The sequence below is a fragment of the Girardinichthys multiradiatus genome, chromosome 23 (genome assembly GCF_021462225.1).
Source record: "Girardinichthys multiradiatus isolate DD_20200921_A chromosome 23, DD_fGirMul_XY1, whole genome shotgun sequence".
NCBI lineage: Eukaryota > Metazoa > Chordata > Actinopteri > Cyprinodontiformes > Goodeidae > Girardinichthys > Girardinichthys multiradiatus.
The window spans coordinates 35,250,758-35,272,132 of record NC_061815.1 but is presented as its reverse complement, the minus strand read 5'-3'; the positions used below and the strand labels follow the sequence as shown (position 1 = coordinate 35,272,132).

Below are 21,375 nucleotides of genomic sequence, written 5' to 3'. Positions count from 1 at the left end.
CTGGACCAATGTTGTGCATTAGCTGGAAGTGGCCTTTCGTTCCACCCAAGTTCAGTTTTTTTCCTCAACCGATTACCAATCCAATTCAAAGTCCCAAAGATTTAAGCCTTGGCATCCAGCATGATCCAGGCAATGATTTCTACAAAGCACTATGCAATAAATGATACTGGTACCCAGCAAAAAGCCCCAAACAATTGGTAATGATCAACATGTAAACCCACTGACACGAAACATGAAAACAGGAGGGATGTGATTTACCTTTCCTCAGCTTGCAGGAGATGCAAATGTTACCCTCCTCAACCCAAGCCTTGAGCTTAGCTTTGCGATTGAGAGGGCCAGCCCTTCCCCATGAAAAAATGATTTCATAAGCAAAGAAAAAACAGGAAGTGGCAGAATGGAAAGCTACATACTACAACACGAAAAACAGGGAATAATGCTTTCTTTTTTTTTTTTTTTTTTAGAAGTGAGGGGGAAGACAGACATTTCAGATGCTCTCAAGACAACGGAGGGAGATTCAGTCCACAGCACATTCTCAGCTAGCAAAAAGAGTGGAAAAGAGAGGGTGGATTGTATCAGTAAAAGAATGAGTGTGACCTTAACATCGTCTCATTTCAGTTATTTCAAGTAGCAGGCTCAGTATGGTAGAGAGGAATGTTGGCAACAAGTTGGTATTAGATGACAAAGGCTTGAGACTAGATCAATCAAACAAGCAAATCCGGACATGCAAAACTAAAGTTAATAAATGCAAAATTATAGCTGATTTCTTTACTGTCATCAGAGTATAGTTGTATTAATCTAGTGGTAAAATAATTTAAGATTATTTGTGTAAAAAAAAAAAAAAAAAAGCAAATATCAATGTTTATGGTTGGCCTGCCGTCCATTAGGGTAAGAAAAAATTAAATACTCAACTGATCCAAGTCACACTGATACATTTGCACATATTTTTACTATCCTGCAATAGTTTTTCCTTCAAATGGTCAATTTAAATTGTTAGTTCTAAACGTGAAACCATCTGCAAAGCCTTTTAAAGGTCTGAAATAGTTCGAAACTACGCAGTCAATATTGGAATTCGCATCAATATAACATGCTCTGATTTGAACAAAAAAGCTGATTCATTAATAAAGTAAAGACAAAAAAGGCTCATATGTTGCCGTCACTGTGTACAAGTGCGTTTCCACTGCAGGACACATTTTCAAGGATTCGGGAAGTTTTCTGAGGTAGTTTTTCCTCCTACTGAAAGAAACATGGCCAAATCAGAAATACAAGTAGTAGGTTGAAGTAGAAATATATTCCAAAATGGCCCTGATAGGCAGGTAGGAATTTTTAGACAGGCCAGGAAGTAAAAGTGGAGCTTCGTAGTCGGAGGAAGACAAACATTTCTCAGTGGCTGAACATCCCCAGCATTTTATTTCAATCATCTCGTCCTCTGCCGGGGATACAAATTAAAATCATCACAACTGTCCAGAATTGTTGGTCTTTCACCAATTTTGAGTTTGAATGGAGCAGAAACGCCACTGCAGCAGCTGTATGCGTATATGTGGCTATTTAAAATCATTCACATTTTCAGAAGGTTTAATGAGGCAGTGTGTGGCTTTTAAAGTATAACCGCATGAAACAATCGAAGATTAATACTGTAATAGTCTGATTTCTGAGTGTTTCACTGAATTCTGTACTGAGCTGTTTTTAAAATCATTTATACTAAATACACTACGTATTATTAAATGCACTTGCAACTTTAAATTCTAATAATTTTACTTAATTTAATTAGGTTTATTGTTTGGTTATCTTAGGGATTAACATCTGTTGATAACGTAGTGTATAATTATGAAAATTTAAAACAAAAAAACTTCTGCTACCTACAGACTCCATGTTCACTACCCAAAGCAGACTTAGAAAAGCCAAACATATTTAAACTCAGTAGCTGCACCAGTTGTCCTGCTGTATTAACCCAATCAAATGCAGTCACCAGTGTCAATCATGTCAAAGTGAAATGTATCTATTTATTTAATCAGACTACATAAGCAAAGGTTAGAGTCAGCGCTGCACTGACTATTTTTGTCTGCATTTATTATAGAGATGTTGATTAACTGATTGATTTATACTAAAATAGAGTCAAAAAAAGAAATGACAATCTCTGCACCTCTCTTTTGTCACAGGATGGATAATATGCACTGGACAGAACCTCAACAGCTCCTTATTTCAAGATGGATACTTGCTTTACAACTTACACTTCCTTGATCTCTGACACGTGATCCCTTAGATGGCGGTTTTAATGTCCGTGGGGACAATGTTAAAACCTTTAATGAGCCAACAGTAACACAATTAACAGTGTGGAGGAATAAAAGGGGGGCCATGTAAGTTGTAATGCAAGCTTGAATTGGCCAGAGGAACAACCTGTCCTAAAAAGGCCTATCAAGGTAGAGAGAAATGGCAGAAGTCACGATAAGCACTTTGCATACCAGGTTCAGAGCTTCATCCCAACAGACCAGCAACCCGGTAAAAGAGTTGAGGATACAAGGATACATTCAAAGCCCTGCAAAAGTATTCTTAACCACTGAAGCTTTTTCAACATTTTGTATCATAACAACCACAAACTTCACTGCATTGTATTGCAATGTGATATTATGGGCTGGAAGGAAATGGATTCACGCTTTACAGAATCATTTACAAATAAAAGTGTATTTAAATCAGCTTTCCTCTGGCCTATTTCCTATCAAGTAAAGGTTGACCTTTGGACAGATACAAGTTTTAAATCTCTGCAGCTCATCCAGGTTAATCTTGCATCATTTGGCCACTTCTCTGCTTGTCTTGCAGGTGTGCCATACTTTCACTTTTCAGGTAAAATGTATATTTTAAGGTAATAGACTGTCTTCAAATGCAATTATTTTTCCTATCTTAACGACACATAATCTAAACCTGTTCCCCTTCACTAAACCAAACTAACCATGATTATAGTTCCCATTATCAAGCAGCTCTAATTTGTCAATACATTTGTAAACCATGTATACTATTCCTTCTGCTTCAAAACTGTACATATAATATCCCAATAACTGAAAGATTGTGGTTGTATTGTGACAAAAGGTGGAAAAGTTCGAGTAGTATGAATACGTTTGGAGTGCACTGAACTAAGCAGGATTCCATCAGCCATCCTCCCTGTTTTATCTGGCTTGAAAAACTAAAATGCGACTGAGAGGGTGGCAGAGGCACTTAAAAAATGTCAGCTCTTGCCCCTTGGGTTGCAAGGCGTTATGTTCAAGCGGCAAACGCATAAGAGCTTCCTGCTATGAGAAAAAAACCTCCTGAGCACAATCTCATCTTCAGAAGAAGGTGCTGCCATTTAGTTGCGAGAAAAATTAAAGGAAGTAAAAACAAAAAAAGGTCTGAAGCTGGAAACTGCAAAGAGTTTAACGTGACACAAATAAAAAAAAAAGGAAGAGAAGTGAAACAATTTGCATCAGGCACTGAAAATAACTGGACAAAGGTATAAGAGAGCTGGAGGGGAAAAACCTATTGTTGGATCCCTGGTTTGTGCTTGTCCATGGCATGGGCCCATACAAAGTAGGGCAGCCATATAGGGGGTGAGGGTAGGGGGCTTCATTTGCTTAGCAAAGGCAGAGCTTCAGTAAGGGGTTAGTAAGGGAGGGTCATTCACGGATGGCCAAGGCTTTTAAATGGTTGTTACCTGGAGCTGTTAAAAAACGACAACAAAGAAAACAAAAATCAAACAGAACATTAGAAAGGAACAAAAAAAGTACAGCAGCGCAGTGATATTCAACCATTTCTGTTTCAATGACATTCATCCACATCACAAACAATGTTTCTGGGTTTACTTATTCCCACATCGTCATATATTTCACTTGTTGTACAAAATGTAAATTAACTAAGGCAACAGAAAAACACAACGCGTACTAGCTGCTAAGGAACTTAAAATGGCAAAAGGAAAAAAGTCGATATGAACAAGTGAGACAATATGTGGAAATAAGATGTGCAGCCGTAGCTGCGGGGACTCTTACAGTTGAGATCCATGTACCAGGCGTCATCGCCGTACTGGTACTTCCAGATGGTTTGACCGATGGAGCAGATGAGGGAGATGGCCAGCAGACAGCCGAAAAGCACGAGGATCTGAAAGTTGGTGATCCGCTCCACATTGGAGAGCTTCAGGGGAGGACGTGTTGAATTCTGGGGAACATGTGAGCAGATGGGAAAGAAGTCTAAAAAACTGAGGTGTCCCTTCACTGCTAAGTGGGTGTAAGAACATTCAGTTTATGGGTATTTTTGTAATAAAATATCTGAAGAGATTTAAATGCAGTCAGTTATTTTCTACCGGTTATTCCATAGTGGGTCGCAGGGGAGCTGGTGCCTATCTCCAGCAGTCTATGGGCGAGAGGCAGGGTACGCCCTGAACAGGTCACCAGTCCATCGCAGGGCAACACACAAACAACCATACACACACTCATTCATTCATACACCTAAGGGCAATTTAGAGTTACCAATTAACCTAACAGGCATGTCTTTGGACTATGGGAGGAAGCCGGAGTACCCGGTGAGAACCCACGCATGCACAGGGAGAACATGCAAACTCCATACAGAAAGACCCCAGGCCAGGAATCGAACCCAGGACCTTCTTGCTGCAAGGCAACAGTGCTACCAACTGTGCCACCGTGCAGCCCAGATTTAAATGCATTTAAGCTAAAACTGTTCAAGTAGCAGATAGTTTAATCACTGTAGCCCTTGTTTAGCTGTAACGTCATCTACAAAAGCACCAATGTGCAAGAATCATTGAAAATAAATATTCTCTCATTTTCTTTCTCTATAGGACGAACCTGAGTGCACAATACACTAAATAAGAAAGAATGATTTTACCTGCATGAGTTTAGTGTCATGTCCTGTGTAGACAACCACACCATGGACCCACTGTGTATTCCTCAGCTGGGCCCCTCTTAATAAGATCTGGTCTGGACCCAGAGGAACCGTGCTGTGGTAAAAAGCAACACTGCTGTTAGGGCATTCAAACTTTACCCCCATTTCCTTCTAAAATTATTTCCCAGACTGATAAAACTGCCCTGATTCTTCCCCGATAAGGTCACTACTACAATCTGGGAGTAGTTTGTTGTAACATGTCATTTACAACTACTAAGAAGAAAAAAAGAGGTTTAATATTTCTTCTCCATTTTCAGAAAATAGTCACGGCCTTAAATATACAAACCAACGTATTATACATACAAAAGCATGCATATGTACAAATGAAAGACTGGCATTCGGGGAAATGATTTAGCATTTTAAACCCAAAACAAAAAGAAGAAGTAGTCCTCACATATTTTTGGACCTTGACTTTCAACACTGCCGTCCATTAAGGTGTTCAAATAAGCGTGGTTTTGTTTTTTAAAGAACTTTTAACTTAATGAAGAGCTCGAACTGAGCATAGCTCCTCACGGCCTCATTAAACGGCACTCCTTTAGGAAAGAAATCTTTCGCTCTGTAAAATCAGAAAATTGTTGGACAAAGTTTATGTAGAAAAACAATTGAAACATTTGCCCTCTAAAGCATTGATTCCCAACCGGGGGTACTCGTGTACTAGTGGTACGTGAGCACATTGCATTTAATATTTTATTTCCAGGGTGACGGGTAAATATCATCAGTTAGAGATAACTCCTGGATGCGTGATGCGTTTTTAGGACCCAGGTGCAAAATATACCACAATTTTATCAACCAAATCAGCAAAAAAGGCACAATAAAACAACTACAGGTGGGAAAGACTAGAGCAGGGGTGTCAATGCTGTGTACCGACACGACGCTCCGCTACTGGGAGAAAGAGAGAGAAAAGTAACAGCGGTTTCCCCTCTGTTGATCTATCAAAGCTTATCAAGGACAAGCAATCTCAAGTGTCTCATTAAAGTTAAGTTAAATGATGAAAAAACAAAGTAAAACTGATATGCTGAGCCTGAACATTATTTTTGTTAGGTGTTCTGTTCATGAGTTTGTACGTTTAAATGTCTGGTTATTGGGGACTTGTTCAAATGAGCTCCAGTTTTTGTTATAACAAAAACAGGGGTATTATGTTGTTTTGTATTTACTTAGATTACTTATTCACTTTCACAGCAACAGAGTTATCTTTATTTTTAATTTGAGCTGAAACGAATAAAATGCCTAAGAACAAACTGTTCAAGTTAAAGAGATTAAATAAAACCTTTTTCATTCAATAATCATTTGTTGTACATTCTAGTTTTACTAACACGTTTGACTGAGGGCAGCGTTTCCCCACCATTATCCAAGGGGGGTACCCCACCAACATGGTAGTAACATTAAGTTTTCCCAGTTGATGTCATACATTTTATGAGATCACGTCGTGAGTGATATTGGTAATTAAATACATACATGATAGATGAATAGCAAAAGAAAGACAATAGTTAAAGATTGAAAGATGGAAAGAGACAGAAACAGATAAAATATCTGATAAAGAGAGATAGAAAGACGGAGAGACAGTAGAGGGGTACCTGTGGTATAACAAAATGGCTCAGGGGGTACACAAGTCCCAAAAAGATTGGGAACCACTGCTCTACAGCAGTAAGGTTAAGATCAAGGCAGAGCTAAATATAGCTGAAATAACAGCACAGATGTCTTTAAATTATACAAGTGACACCTTTGTCAGCTGATGTGTTCAGACAGAAATGGGGTTTTGTTAAAGAGAAACACCAGCCTTGCAGTGCATTACGGTCGGCCGCAATTAAAAACTTAGTCCTAATTGGGAAGCTTTTTATAGAAGTTCAGATTCACTATACTTTTTGCCAACTAAAGCAGGGACGTACACTATGTAGATCTGAAAAGCTTTGTTGAGAACTTGGCTTTATCAAAATACAACTTATGTGAGCAAAGAGAGCAGAGGAAAATTAATCAGATGGAAAAAAGCTGGCAAAGGTGCCATGATGACATATTCAACATGCTAAACTAACCCATGACGTCAGGATTTATATATTTTATGAAAAGATTGATGGATAACTGAGAACTGGTTCATAATGTAAAGTTAGCTCACAATGTTTAGGATAGAAACCAGAACATTAATTAACTCAATTTTGACTTGAATTAAGATGAACAGGAACATTTGGAGCCATACCATGATGTCCTAGAAGACCAAATATCCTACATTCCAAATCCTCCAAATCAAATTGATTAATATGCAAGCAGCAGTATATTTCATTTATTTCCTCACGCCATAAAACACAAAATATTTTCTGACAAATGAGCTCCTGTGATGGAAAGTAAAGCAGAGGATAGATACGTGGCGGTGAAACTGAGCTCACCTGTGCCCATCCAGGCGGATGTTTCCAATAAACTCGTACAGATGTCGGTTTGGGCTTTCACATTCCATCCGCCCCGACAGCCGCATCAGGTTTTCAATGTCCTTTATGTCTGCAGTCACTTGGAGACCCTGTTGTTGTGATAAAAATACAGTTTAACTTATTTCTATGCTGTAAATGTTTGTGCTGTAACTAAAGAAAGAAGAGGAAATACATACTGACCTGTCTGATTTTAAGGTTCGTTTCCCCGTCCAAATTAGATGTTTCAATGTAGCACATACTCTGTGGTTCACTGTTGTGGAGGGAGACGATACAGAAACAATGCTAAAAATCATTTTTATAGTAAACAGTTCATGGCAAATCAATGTGTAAGAAACTACAGCAAGAGATTAGGGGTTACAGAAGAGAAACAGCAAGACTAAAGCACAACAAACAAAGATGTTGAAGCCAGCAAAAACTGCCACCACCGTTTGACTGACACTGTCTGCTTAAGAAACAGCATCTACAACATCTACAGGCCAGACAACATTTTTGTTTGGGGCTGCTGTTTCCCAGTAGTTTAACTGTCTTTCCAGAGAAGCTAGAATAAGGTCCAACGGGACAGAGAGAGGAAACATCAGAGTTGGGTGACAGGAGCAAGCAGGCATACCAAGCACAACAAACAATGCAGACAAATGGGCCTCAGACAGACTCTTGGCACAGAGACAGAGGGTTAGAGCATGCCTGTGGTTACATGTTGAGCTGGGTCACTGGTTAGCAGCTCTGTTAACAGTAATCTCCTCGCAGAGAAGGTCTGATTGATAAAAATGAGCAGAAGGATGTTCCAGTGACAAGTGAATTAAAACTGAATTGAAAAAGTGGCAATGCACTGCAGAAAGATAGCACATACAGAAATCATCTTGGAATGTGACGGCGTGCAAACTGCTCAATCAAATAAAGCCGCTGCATTCAGGATGCAATGAAAGCCATGCAAAGGCGTGAATATGGAAAAATATATTCACACCCAGAAGACAGCATGATGTAGATGGAGCATGTGCTCCCAAATACCACAAGTCTGCTTTCATTCAGAGCAGAAGTGTTAGGCCTAGATTTAAAGGTGAGCATACTAACACTGTTTAAAGAAATAAAACATTAAATCCCTAATTTAACAGCCTGTGCTTTTTTAAAACAAAAAACTATTTAAAGTAAAGATTTTGTTTTCGCAGTGCCTTGCAAAAGTATTCATACCGCTTGAAAATTTTTTATTTTGTCATGTTACAACCACAAAACGATACAAAGTGGTTCATAACTGTATATGATTTTATTCTGTAAATAATTATAATTTTCTATCAATCACATAAAATCTCAATAAAATAAATGAAAGGCTTGGGGTTGTGACCTGACAAAATGAGGAAAAGAGGTATGAAGACTTTACAGCGACAGTGCAATCAACGTTCTGTGACCAAAGAGTCAAAGGGCTCCTTCCTTCCTGCAGAGTGGAAATAAAGTCTCTAACATCTGATCCCAGTTGGAACAAAGCCCCTACCCCATCTCTCCCACAGCCGTTTCAGTTGGTTATTTTGCTGGTTTGCTGACCTGGATGACAGAATGACGAGGTCAGCCGGGAGATGATCTCCGTTTGCAGCTCTGACTACTTCCCCAACAGCCACCTGATATTACCAAACAAACACCAGCAGGGGGCGAGACGGAGGAGGTTTGGCAGTAGTTTGCACAGGAGGCAAGAAAGGAGGATGGAGGGGTTAAAAACAAAAAAAAGAGAGAGAGGGTATGGGAGAATAAAGGGAAAAAAAACACAAGAAAACATGGAAAGGGTAGGAGACAATTGGTTCAGTTTTAGGGAAACATGAAGAGCATGATGATCACTCCTGTATGATTAGAGGTATGGTTCTCTATGTGTTCTCCTTTTCACAAAACCATCTAGGAAAACTGTGAAACTGCTGCATGGGCAAAGCAGGATCTTTGCTTTAAATACTGCTGAGGAGTCAAATTCTCTTTTTAAAGTCAAATTTTGACCAAATCCAAATGGTTTCTGAAGAGGAGAAGGAGATCATTTATGAAGACATGATTGCTCATATCTAATCCAAAACTCACATTACTCCTAGCCCACCTAAGGAAATGATGGCCATTATCTTGTACACAAAAGTATACAGATTTGTAATGCTCCATCAGATTTACAGTTGAAAATCTTGACTTAAAGAGTTAATAAACCATCATTCTTTAGGACGAGCTGAGAGTGCCAGACGAAAAAAGGGACACAGGGAGAAAGATTCCCAAAGTCTTGCAGCAAGGCGATTCCTGTACCTGGATGATAAAATGACAGCATCCGCAGGAACAAAATCACTGCCATTTACTCTAATAATATCACCCACTTCGACCTGTGAAAAATAAACTGGTTACTGCTGCGAGCTGGCTATAAAACAGCACAGAAAACACGAAATCAGCAGAGGGAATAAAAATTCACAGCTGGAATGATATAAACATTAAACCACAGAAACATCTAATAGTAATGAGAAGACACTGAAGGAGCAGCTGAAGTCGTCTTCCATTAAGACAGAACCCTGCACACAGTTCAGCGGGCACTAACTAAAACACGAAAAGAAAAAAAAAAAAATATATATATATATATATATATATGTATATTTTATATATTATATATCAATAAATAAATGGTCAGAAACTAAAGATGCAAAATAACATTGATGCAATTCTGTTCTTTCCTGATGAAAAAAAATGAATTATAAAAATGCTTTGAATATTCTTTTTCACACATAAAAACAAAAAGAAATGACAGGGATTTAAAAAAAACAACCCAAAAATACAAATTCGTCACTTTGGTTTTATTCAAGATGCTCTAATATAGGAACAAACAAGACCAGACAAACATGTGGAACAGAAGATGCTTCTGCAAAATGCATGCTGAGAAGGAAAAACTCATCTATTATTTAAACTTTGGCTTTTTAGAGAATCCCAGTCTATAAAGGGATGGGACATTCACATGAAACCAAGGAGAAGAGGCACAGATTTCCATCCAATGGGAAAAAAATTAAAGGCTACATGATAAAAAAAAAAGGCTTTACTTCTATCTAACATTTAACAAACCCACATTCTGTGAAGGTGGGCGTTTGTTTGCAATAATTTCAGCATAATCTCAAACTGGATCAGTAGGGCTAGAAGAAACGTTTTTAAGTGGATCTCACACAGTCATGGGCTGGTTACCCGTACCATGGTATGCCAAGCATTCAGAAATTTACTTTCATAAAACTGAAACCTGAAATGGGGCATAGGAAGTACAAGGTTACAAATGTCAGCATAACACCAGCTTGTTAGTTAGAAGATCTTACAGATTACCAAACTACAGTTAAGTCTAAAAGTATTCATACCCCTTGCAGACAGAAATTTAGAATTCATTTAACCAATTTATTCTACCAAGACATTTGTTTCTGATTTGAAATAAGACAGGTACCTCTCTCAAAATACGATAAGCAAGGTAAAAGTATCAATTAGATGAAAAATATTTCACCTGTTTAACAATTGGAAACAGTGTTGAGACTAAAGCTTGTTGATGCTTCGGGAAAAATCGACAAATACATCATGAATTGAAGCAAAGCAGTGTTGTCTGCACCATGTTCCGGAGATCAGGTTTAAAGCTAAAACGTCCTTACTGAGCTGTGTTACCAACTAGCTCCAAATTGTAGCTAATTTCTGAACAGCCTGGTGTTTCATCTGCACACTCTGCTTAAAGCTGGCCTGCTTGGGCCACAGAAATGAAAGAGTTTTATTATAAGGGAAGAGACGAAGCTGCTCTTTGACCTCTGATCTCGCTTTCCAAAGGCCAACCCGAAGGGAACACAGTGTGCATGTGTTTAGGGATGCAGTATGGAGTGTAAAAGTGCAGTAACAGCACCAAAATGGGTACTCCAAGTCTTTTCTTTTCACCTCAGAACACGTAAATTGCGAAGTGTTGACAAACTGTGGGTACATACCTTCTCCCAGTGCACAATCTCCCAGGCGCCATTCCTTAAAACTGTGGTGAGTCATAAAGGTGATGGTGAGGAAGTTGGAGCCAAAACAGACAAAAGAAGTCAAAAATAAAGAGACAAAGAGAATTGTTTTTAAAAAACAAGACTGACACTGATGTTCTGTAAGTATGTTGCAAAACAGAGAGAATAGCTTGTTTTCTACTGAACCCATAAATCCTATAGTTGTCCACAAATAAGGAGAATGTTTTCAGTACCTTGACATTCCTTTTTGTTGACAACATTGTCAGCTTTATGGCGTTTCTGCAAAGAACAAACATTTACCATAAGCACATTTTATGTTGTGATATTAATTATTTAAACCAAGAAAGCTTAAGTCCAATATTTCTCCACCTATGGGCCTCGAGACGCACCACACTGCTCAACCTGGGTGAGGAATAAATGCAATTACAAAAAACACATTTTCAAATATGTTGCCCCACTTCATTTATGAAATAACAAAGCGGCAGAAACTGTAAAAAGTGACTTTTGTACCCGGACAAACGGAGATGCAGATGCATAAATTAGCATTATAGACTTAAAGTGAGATAAAACCTCGACTGCCAATCCGCAGCAGCCACATCATTCAGCATTTAATCCACCTCTGCAGTACAACCACTGCAGTGTTTTTCCCCTGTGTGGTGCCAACAGGACGTTTTCATCTAAAGCTTAACTTTTCTCAGTTATCCCTGCAGGCTCACCTAAAAGAAGGACAAAAGTCAAGGAGGATTAAAGTGTTGGTGTAAAAACTGTCACATAGTGGGTCAGACAGAAGCATCTGCACCTCAACAGTCAAGTTTGCTTTACTTAAAAACCACGGATCGTGTACAGATTAACTTTAAAATTAAGTTGTTTAGGTCTGGCCTTTGACTGGGCCACATGAATATGCTTTAATCTAAGAAATTCATTTGTAGCTCTGGCTGTGTGTTTAGTGTTGTGCGGCTGAAGTTCCAAGCCTTTCGACACCTATAAACAGTTTTGTTCCAGAAATGCTCTATATAGACATCCATCTTTCCCTCAACCCTGCTGAAGCACCCCCACTTGCCCACAGCATGATGCTGCCACCACTGTTTCACCATAGGGTCAACAAATTCTCCCCACCTGAGCCATATGGATCTCTGCAGCTCCCTCAGAGTCTGATTAATGCTTTCATTCTTCGGCTTGTCAAGTTCAGGTGGACAGTTATGTTTTGTTAGGTCTGCAGCTGTGCCATATGCTTTCCATTTTAAGACTTAACAGGTTTGTTTTTTAATAAAAACCATCAATAAATTTTCTTCCACTTTATTCTCATAAAAATCCTAATGAAGCTGAAGTTTGCTGTTGCATAAGATGTGAAAAGGTTCAAGGGGTGTGAACACTTTTGTGTGCCATCGCTTCCCCTCGTGTCCCGCTTGTTTGCTCAACAATCACGCAATCAGCTGTGATTTCTGAAGCTGATTCCAAGGGACAGCTTGTCAACCAGTATCACGCTGAGTAATAACGTGTTGCTGCACCCATCTCATTAAAATGATTACTGTGCGTTAAAACTGAGCTCCTGAGAGCAACGTGTGCTCTAGTTGATTAACAAGAAGAGGACATATCCACCCACATTTCTGCTAACTACATGTTTACAAGAGGAGCTTTGTATCAATGCCATCTAAATTAATCTGCAACAAATTCAGCCCGTCAAGACTGTCACTCAAAACACCTCTTTTATTAAACAGCCGCTACCAGTCCAGTGTCGCCTAATGAAAACCAATGGTGTTTATGTTTAAGGCAACAAACATAATTAATCAAATGCAATCTTTTTTTTTTTTCTTCAAATCTACGCTTATTTGCCAGCATTGTAATATTTATGGGTTTTAGGAGCTTGCTATTTTATGTAGAAAGAGGAATGATAAGTGGCCAGAACATGGATTTAAATTAACTTAAAGGAGCTACAGTGAGCACTTGGATTTTTTCTGTGTTGTCAAATCTCAGGGTTCCTACACATGCTTCATGTCAAAAATCCATTCCCTCCTCCAGACTCAACCATCCAGAGTTCTTCGCCCCTTAAATTCATTTGAAAATATAAACAAGTACATTTCATTTTGTTTTTAAAAATGTAGATATTTGTTAAGTGGGGTTTGAATGTAGAAACTGCAAAAACACAGCAAGCAAGCAAGGAAGGAAGAAAGAAAGGATGCGAGGAAGCAAGGAAGGAAGGAAGGAATACACAAGGAGAGTAGAAAAGAATAAAGATACAAAGAAAGACAAAATGAGGAAAGATGGAACAACACAAAAAGGTAAGGAATGAACGACACAAGAGAAGAAAAAGGGAGGACAAGAGGAAAGAGGGAATGAAGGACAGGAGGAACACAAGAAAGGAAGGAAACAATGGGTGGAAAAACAGAAGGAAGGAAAGAAGGATGTACAGAAGGAAGGAATGGATAGAAGGACACAAGGAAAGAAAGAAGGACAGAGGGAAACACAGGTAAGAAAGGACACAAGAAAGTATACGATGAAGGAAGAAAAGAAGGACACAAAGAAGGAAAAAAGGAAGGACAAAGCATTTAGATGATGGGATTATGGAAAAAGTCTGGAAAAGCAATTATTTATCCATACTCCTATTTTCTATACCTTTCCAGACCTGGAAAATACTGAAATCAAATTCTACAAAGTGTAGAAATTCTGAACTATAACAGGTGAGCTACAATGAAATCTCCATCTATTAGTATCTTTACCTCTGTGACAACCTGGCATCCTTTCCAGACTCAGGCTAAAGGCATTTATAGTTAAAATCCCTGCAACATGCAGGACGTTTTAATGAATGGACTGGTCTGTGGTGCACGGCATCAGTCTTTTTTTGGCTGCACTGAGCCCAGAAAAAGTTTGCTTCTCCAAAGCCCTGTGCCAGAGCTGTCAGCTCATCTTCACTCATCCACACTATTAGGTGTAGCAGCACAGATAGACCTCTGCCTATTCAGAAGACATGTTAGGAGAGCAGAGATGCATCTAAAGGGGGTGACTCGGAAGGGTTTGCTGCTTCCACTTGTTCTCATATTCACTGCTTCTGTCTCTGCAGGCACAGAGAAAATGAGATGCACTGTATTTAAATAATGTGTGTAAGCTCACACTGCAGCAAGCGCTGCATCATCAGCCCTCCACAGACTTCCAACATAGTGGAAAACATAAAAGCCGTTGCCATATCTTTGTTTTTAGTCTTTAGTTTCAGGTCAAACCTGATGATAAAAAGCAAGTGATACTGTAGAAAATCACACTTGTAGTACAAACTCACCCTATTATGTTCCCATTTTGGGACATTTAAATCTGAATGATGGCAGAACTGCTCTGAACAAACGGCCTGAGGCTGCTGCAGAAGAGACAGCCAGCAACAAAGTAAGGCGCGTGCTGTACAGTGTGTGCATGATTCATGAAGTTAGGGGTCGATGCTGCCCTGTCAGGTCAACATGTGAGGGACAGCGCAGTACAGAGAACAGACGTGTGTGCAGGTGACCTTCAGCGATAAAGATGGTGTCATCATCCACTCTGTTGCCATGTTTTCCACAACGAGCCAGGAGTAAAAATGCTGCGCTGGTCCCTTCAGCCCGCGATAGACGCTACCGTGTAGTATAAAGTAACTGCCCACCGGGACCCGCACGAGGGATCGCATTGCAGTGTCACTGCAATACAGTAGAATGCAACATTCTCAAGCTTTGCTAAGGTAGGTTGAGTGGATTACACACCAAAAGCTAATTGCACATATTTTTTATAGGACTTTAACATTATTAACCCACCCCCATTCCATCCACAAAACAACACAACAGCCAGCAACCATCTGCTGCTTACCCAGGACTGGGTAAGGGGCCTGTGGTCCAAGGCGAGTACCAATAAGCTTACTTTTCCTTTTAGTGTATTTTTTTAAAGCATTGAGATTTATACTAAAAACTATAATACCATCAATCTAAGGCATCTTTAAGCGTCTGTTCAACAGCTCAGAATGCTCAGGGCAGTTGCTTTGTTTTGTCAGTACAAACTGTCTTTGTGCATAAGCAGAAGACTTTTCTGAGTTAATTGACTAAATGTGTTTTTGGGTCCAGTTGGCACAGCTGGAGCCCCAGAAATGAATGCGCATGCTTGCATCTGTGTGTCTGATGGTGTGACTGTGTGTGTTGTAGTCAGATAACCATCATAACCTGCTTTTTGACAAACCCACCACAGTTCACAGTTCAAGATTTACAGAGCAACGAAAAACTACAGATCCCCCCCGTACAGATATATTCTGTTTTTGCTTTTTATTTTAAATGAAACTTACTTGATTTTAATAAAGTTTAAGACCGGAACATCCCTACAGTGTAAAGTGTAAAGTAAGCCTAAGTTGAAACTGTAACCGACTAAAAGAAGCCAGAACCAACCTGCTTGAGGTTTGTCTTACCAGATCTTCAATGATTTCCTTGACAGCAGCTACCACCAGGATAAAGAGTAGCGGCACCAGTGTGGTCCAGCGACCAGTGGGGGACACATCTGGGATTTGCTAAATAAAACACAAAGTCCCAATTATGGATTAAAGTGATGCTTTTAACCTGAAACCTATCTGTTAAACAGCATTTTATTTTGACATGGTAATGTCCTCACCAGTAAAGATGCTGTATAGTATAACTGATGTAACAGGGAAGGATAAGTAATAATGCTATCTTCCTGTTACATTTAGCTACAAATAAAAGTATTTCCCTTCACACAGCTTCTCTTGAACAAACTAAAAATCACTAAATGTCTTTTATCTTGTGGCAATCATTTGATAATTAAACAGTGAGTGCAAAAAACAAACTTTTGAAAGCAAATGAATTCACTTTATTTTATTTAGGTCCTTTTTTAGGTCTAATTTTTGTGCCTTTATTAGAAATACTGATTTCCATTTCTCTTAGAAGTCTGACCTCAGATTGCCTTTTTTTTCTAAGTACTATAACCCATAAAAAAGAAACAAATGTGCTACAGGTTCTTTGATAGGCGTGGTAGTTTAAATCCAGGACACGAAGGAAATAAAAGACCAATCCAATTTATGCATCAAAGCATATTTTTACAACCTTTATCTGATTTTGATAAAACTCAAAAACTTGTAGCCATGTACATGCAGTTTTTTTGCTAAGTTTATAAACAATAAAGACGTGAGTTGCTAATATTGATGAATTCGGTGATTCAAACAAAGTGAAATAGTGATTTTAGAGCCAATTAAAAGATAAATGTTGGTTTCTGATCACTGGCTGACTGCTGCCCCTCTAAAGTACATGTTGGGTCATTTTGTTTCAAATGAATTACCATCAACAAATGTGAAATAATATACTATTAATAATAAACTATTTATCAAACAACTAGTGTTGAAAATGTTACATGCTTTATTTTTTTTAGCTCCTCTAAGAGGTAGCCCACACTGTTAAAATAGGTAAACACTCATGCTTAAAGTTATTGTACTAAAAAAGCACCACACTAGTAGGAAGCTTTCGGAAGCTAATGTTGCTGTATTTTAAACTACGTCATCCTGGGACTGTGGATGTAAGAAGCGGCCGAATTAACTAGCAAACAAAATGAGAAGCACTGTCGCAATAAAATGTTAACAAAAACATCAGTTGCTTAACATGTAAATACCAGCAGAACCACAGTAGTAAGCCAGCCTACTGGAAATTAAGTTCATGTCTCTTTCATCTGCATGGCTGTTTTATTCAAGGTCGACATATCGACACAACAGGAAACAAAGATTTAACACTGGCTACGTTTCAAAGGGATACTGGATGGAGTTCTTTCCTAACCACACAGCTTCCTCTAAGTGGGACAGTCTGACATTTCACACATAAAGAAAGAAACTCAAGTCTTTTGGAGTATTCCATTTTCTATTTTCTGCTCTGAGTTGGTAAGCTCTAAACACCTGAAATTCAAATTTCAGCAGCTGCAGCTACTTGTACATATTTTAAATTGATGCACCAGTGTGTTGAGTTAGTAGGTGTAGAATTACATGCATTTGTTATTATCAAAATATTTAAAAATACTGTGTCTGAGTGAGTGAGTGTGTGTGTGTGTGTGTGTGTGTGTGTGTGTGTGTGTGCATGTGGGTGAGGCTGTGTGGCCATATGAAATTACAGACATGACCTTACAGGAAATGGTGTCTAGGTCAATGCAAACTGTGGCTGGGGAAAAAAAAAAAAGGAAATGGCCCTATTGTAATTAACCAAATAGCTAAACCTTTACCTCAGTACTGACAAATGCAGTTGTGGAATTTATCATCAAAGAAATAGATAAACTAAATCATACCTGCAGGAGTGCAATGAAGAGAAAGAAGGAGTTGGCTGCCCTCCTGAACTGCGAGTAGAGGAACCGAGGGAGAAAGGTGAGAACGTTATATTTGGCCGTGCTGAAGAGGCGAGTCAGGCAGGATGTAACGAGATGATAGTGGGGAGCAGGATGAGACAAGAAAGGGGAGAAAACAAAGCCAGTTAGCCTTTAATCTAACATTACTGAAACAGTGTTACATTTATATGAGGCTTTGTTTTCAGCATTTTGACAATCCATTTTGTGTTGCTTTTACAGGAAGACATTCATTTGTGTCTGGCATTGACAAACTGTAAACACCACCAGTGCACTAATAATAAAGAACAATTAGAAGCTAGGAGGCGAAAGGAGAGGCATAAAGAAACCCTGGCAGAGGTAAGCAATGTTGCCTGTGCTGCTGTGGGGTTGGTCATGATGGTGGGATATTGAAACTGGAAGAGCTTTCAGCAGTCCCACGTCCCAGCCTCCAGCAGGCTGATTTACAGCTGCATTAAAGGGGCCAGTCAGACGAGCCACTTTAGGAGAAGATGTATATACTGCTGCAAGCCAAGCTAGTAGCAATGCTTTGCATACTCTTGCCCTCAGACAAACACAAGCCAAGTATAGTCTCTAACTTAAAAAGGCAACCAAGAAGATACAGTTCAACAATAATGATGTTGCCATTTAAAACCCACCAGAAATACAATTGCTTTTTACAGATGAAAATATGAAAACTGTGGCACATATTTATATTCAGCCCCCCTGAGTTGATACTTTGTAGAACCAAGGTTCATGCAGTTAAAGCAGCAACTTTTTTGGAGTACATGTCTGACATCTTCGCACATACAGTGCTGGAAATGTTTCCCTATTCTTCTTTGAAGAACTAGCCTAAACTAGGTCAGACTGGAAAGGGTGCGTGAAAAGCCATTTTCAGGTCTTGCCACAGATTCTAAATTTGATTTAGGTCTGGACTTTGACTATTTTAATATGAATATGCTTTGATCTACAGGGGTTGGCCAATGAAACTGAAACACCTGGTTTTAGACCACAATAATTTATTAGTATGGTGTAGGGACTCCTTTTGCGGCCAATACAGTGTCAATTTGTCTTGGGAATGACATATACAAATCCTGCACAGTGGTCAGAGGGATTTTAAGCCATTGTTCTTGCAGGATAGTGGCCAGGTCACTACGTGATACTGGTGGAGGAAAACGTTTCCTGACTCGCTCCTCCAAAACACCCCAAAGTGGCTCAATAATATTTAGATCTGGTGACTGTGCAGGCCATGGGAGATGTTCAACTTCACTTTCATGTTCATCAGACCGATCTTTCCCCAGTCTTGCTGTGTGTATTGGTGCATTGTCATCCTGATACACGGCACCGCCTTCAGGATACAATGTTTGAACCATTGGATGCACATGGTCCTCAAGAATGGTTTGGTAGTCCTTGGCAGTGACGCGCCCATCTAGCACAAGTATTGGGCCAAGGGAATGTCATGATATGGCAGCCCAAACCATCACTGATCCACCCCCATGCTTCACTCTGGGCATGCAACAGTCTGGGTGTTACGCTTCTTTGGGGCTTCTCCACACCGTAACTCTCCCGGATGTGGGGAAAACAGTAAAGTGGACTCATCAGAGAACAATACATGTTTCACATTGTCCACAGCCCAAGATTTGCGCTCCTTGCGCCATTGAAACCGACGTTTGGCATTGGCATGATTGACCAAAGGTTTGGCTATAGCAGCCCGGCCGTGTATATTGACCCTGTGGAGCTCCTGACGGACAGTTCTGGTGGAAACAGGAGAGTTGAGGTGCACATTTAATTCTGCCGTGATTTGGGCAGCCGTGGTTTTATGTTTTTTGGATACAATCCGGGTTAGCACCCGAACATCCCTTTCATACAGCTTCCTCTTGCATCCACAGTTAATCCTGTTGGATGTGGTCCGTCCTTCTTGGTGGTATGCTGACATTACCCTGGATACCGTGGCTCTTGATACATCACAAAGACTTGCTGTCTTGGTCACAGATGCGCTAGCAAGACGTGCACCAACAATTTGTCCTCTTTTGAACTCTGGTATGTCACCCATAATGTTGTGTGCATTTCAATATTTTGAGCAAAACTGTGCTCTTACCCTGCTAATTGAACCTTCACACTCTGCTCTTACTGGTGCAATGTGCAATCAATGAAGACTGGCTACCAGGCCGGTCCAATTTAGCCATGAAACCTCCCACTCTAAAATGACAGGTGTTTCAGTTTCATTGTCCAACCCCTGTATATAATTCTGTTGTAGCTCTGGTTGTATAATTAGAATCATTCTCCATCTGGAAAGTTATTCTTCATCCTAGACTCGAGCGTTTTAAAGTATGTAATTCGTCAGGAATTTCCATTTATTTAGCTCCCATTAAATCTGACCAGTCGCTCTGTTACTTTCCCACTTAATGATGAACTTTGTATTCAGCCTGAAGTCCCAATAAAATATACAGAAGTTTGTGGTTTGTGGATATTTAATACCTTTGAAAGACACTGTTCGTTCTCATAGCAGTAAATGTTTTTGTAAAGCACATCAGCCAAAGTGGCAAAATAAAAAAATAAATGGCTAAATGTTTACACTTTTTACTGAGTCACAGTGTCATCTTACAATCTAACAATCTAGGCCTTACAATAGCCTCCAAATATACAACAAAAGAGGTATTTTAAACCAGATCTATAAAAAGAACACACATTTCAAGGTCATGACCTTCACATGTGGATTTATGATTTGAAAGCGAAAAGAAAAACAATCCCAAGGCCAACAAATATCTATGTAGTCTCTTTTTGTAAATCTAAAAAGTTTTATTGAACAAAAGTAAGGGAACCATATATGCAAATGACCCTGAACTTGTTGTTAGGGGGAAGCAACTTAAAGTCAAGATAAGAGACAGCAAGGAGGTGTACAAGAAGAAGCTGGAGAGCAAGCTCCTGCAAAACAATATCAGAGATGTGTGGACAGGGATGAAGAAGATCACAGGCTTCAAGTAGAAGGATGATCAGACCGATGAAGATCTGGACAGAGCCAATGAACTGAACACATTCTTCAATAGGTTCAGTTCAGAAAGAAGCTCAGCATCCTCCTCTCCTGCTCACAGCCAAACAGACAATCCACCTTCCTTTGACCCACAGGACCCACAGCTGTCCAGTAACACCTCACATTTTTTATCTTCCACCTCAGCCCTAGACCCTTCTGCTTCTACATGTTTGCCTTCAACCATATCAGAAAATGCTGATGCTTCCTTTGCTTCCCCCTTCCACCTGTGTGTCTCAAGAAGTCAAGTGAAGAAGCAACTGGAGAGACTGAATCGGAATAAGGCTGCAGGTCCAGATCATGTCAGCCCTAGAGTCCTGAAGGCCTGTGCAGAGCAGCTCTGTGGGATTTTGCAGCACCTCTTCAACCATAGCCTGGCCCAGAAGAAGGTTCCGGTGTTGTGGAAGACCTCCTGTCTTGTTCCGGTACCAAAGAAAACTCACCCATCAGTCCTCAATGACTATAGACCTGTTGCCTTAACATCTCACATTATGAAGGTCCTAGAGAGACTCCTGTTGGCCCACCTGAGTAAGCAAACAGTAAACCATCAGGACCCCCTTCAGTTTGCTTATCGCTGTGGAGTTGAAGTTGAAGATGCCATCATACACCTGCTTCAACAAACCCACTGTCATCTGGACAAAGCCAGTAGCACTGTGAGGATCATGTTCTTTGATTTCTCCAGTGCATTTAATACAATCCAACCTGATTTGCTTTGTCAGAAACTCCAGAAGACTCAGGTGGA

General features: G+C 39.7%; 1 protein-coding gene across 1 annotated transcript in view; it reads right to left on the bottom strand.

Annotated features, from left to right (window-relative positions):
• atp8a1 (ATPase phospholipid transporting 8A1) overlaps positions 1 to 21,375 on the bottom strand; it is a 114,498-nt gene that overhangs the window by 79,903 nt on the left and 13,220 nt on the right. The window contains exons 3-11 of the mRNA XM_047353416.1: positions 17,573 to 17,672; positions 15,705 to 15,803; positions 11,530 to 11,575; positions 11,279 to 11,319; positions 8,871 to 8,944; positions 7,518 to 7,587; positions 7,299 to 7,426; positions 4,864 to 4,975; positions 4,014 to 4,179 (exon numbers count right to left, since the gene is read on the bottom strand). Coding sequence (XP_047209372.1) covers positions 4,014 to 4,179; positions 4,864 to 4,975; positions 7,299 to 7,426; positions 7,518 to 7,587; positions 8,871 to 8,944; positions 11,279 to 11,319; positions 11,530 to 11,575; positions 15,705 to 15,803; positions 17,573 to 17,672 — 836 coding nt within the window. The remainder of the gene's footprint in view (positions 1 to 4,013; positions 4,180 to 4,863; positions 4,976 to 7,298; positions 7,427 to 7,517; positions 7,588 to 8,870; positions 8,945 to 11,278; positions 11,320 to 11,529; positions 11,576 to 15,704; positions 15,804 to 17,572; positions 17,673 to 21,375) is intronic.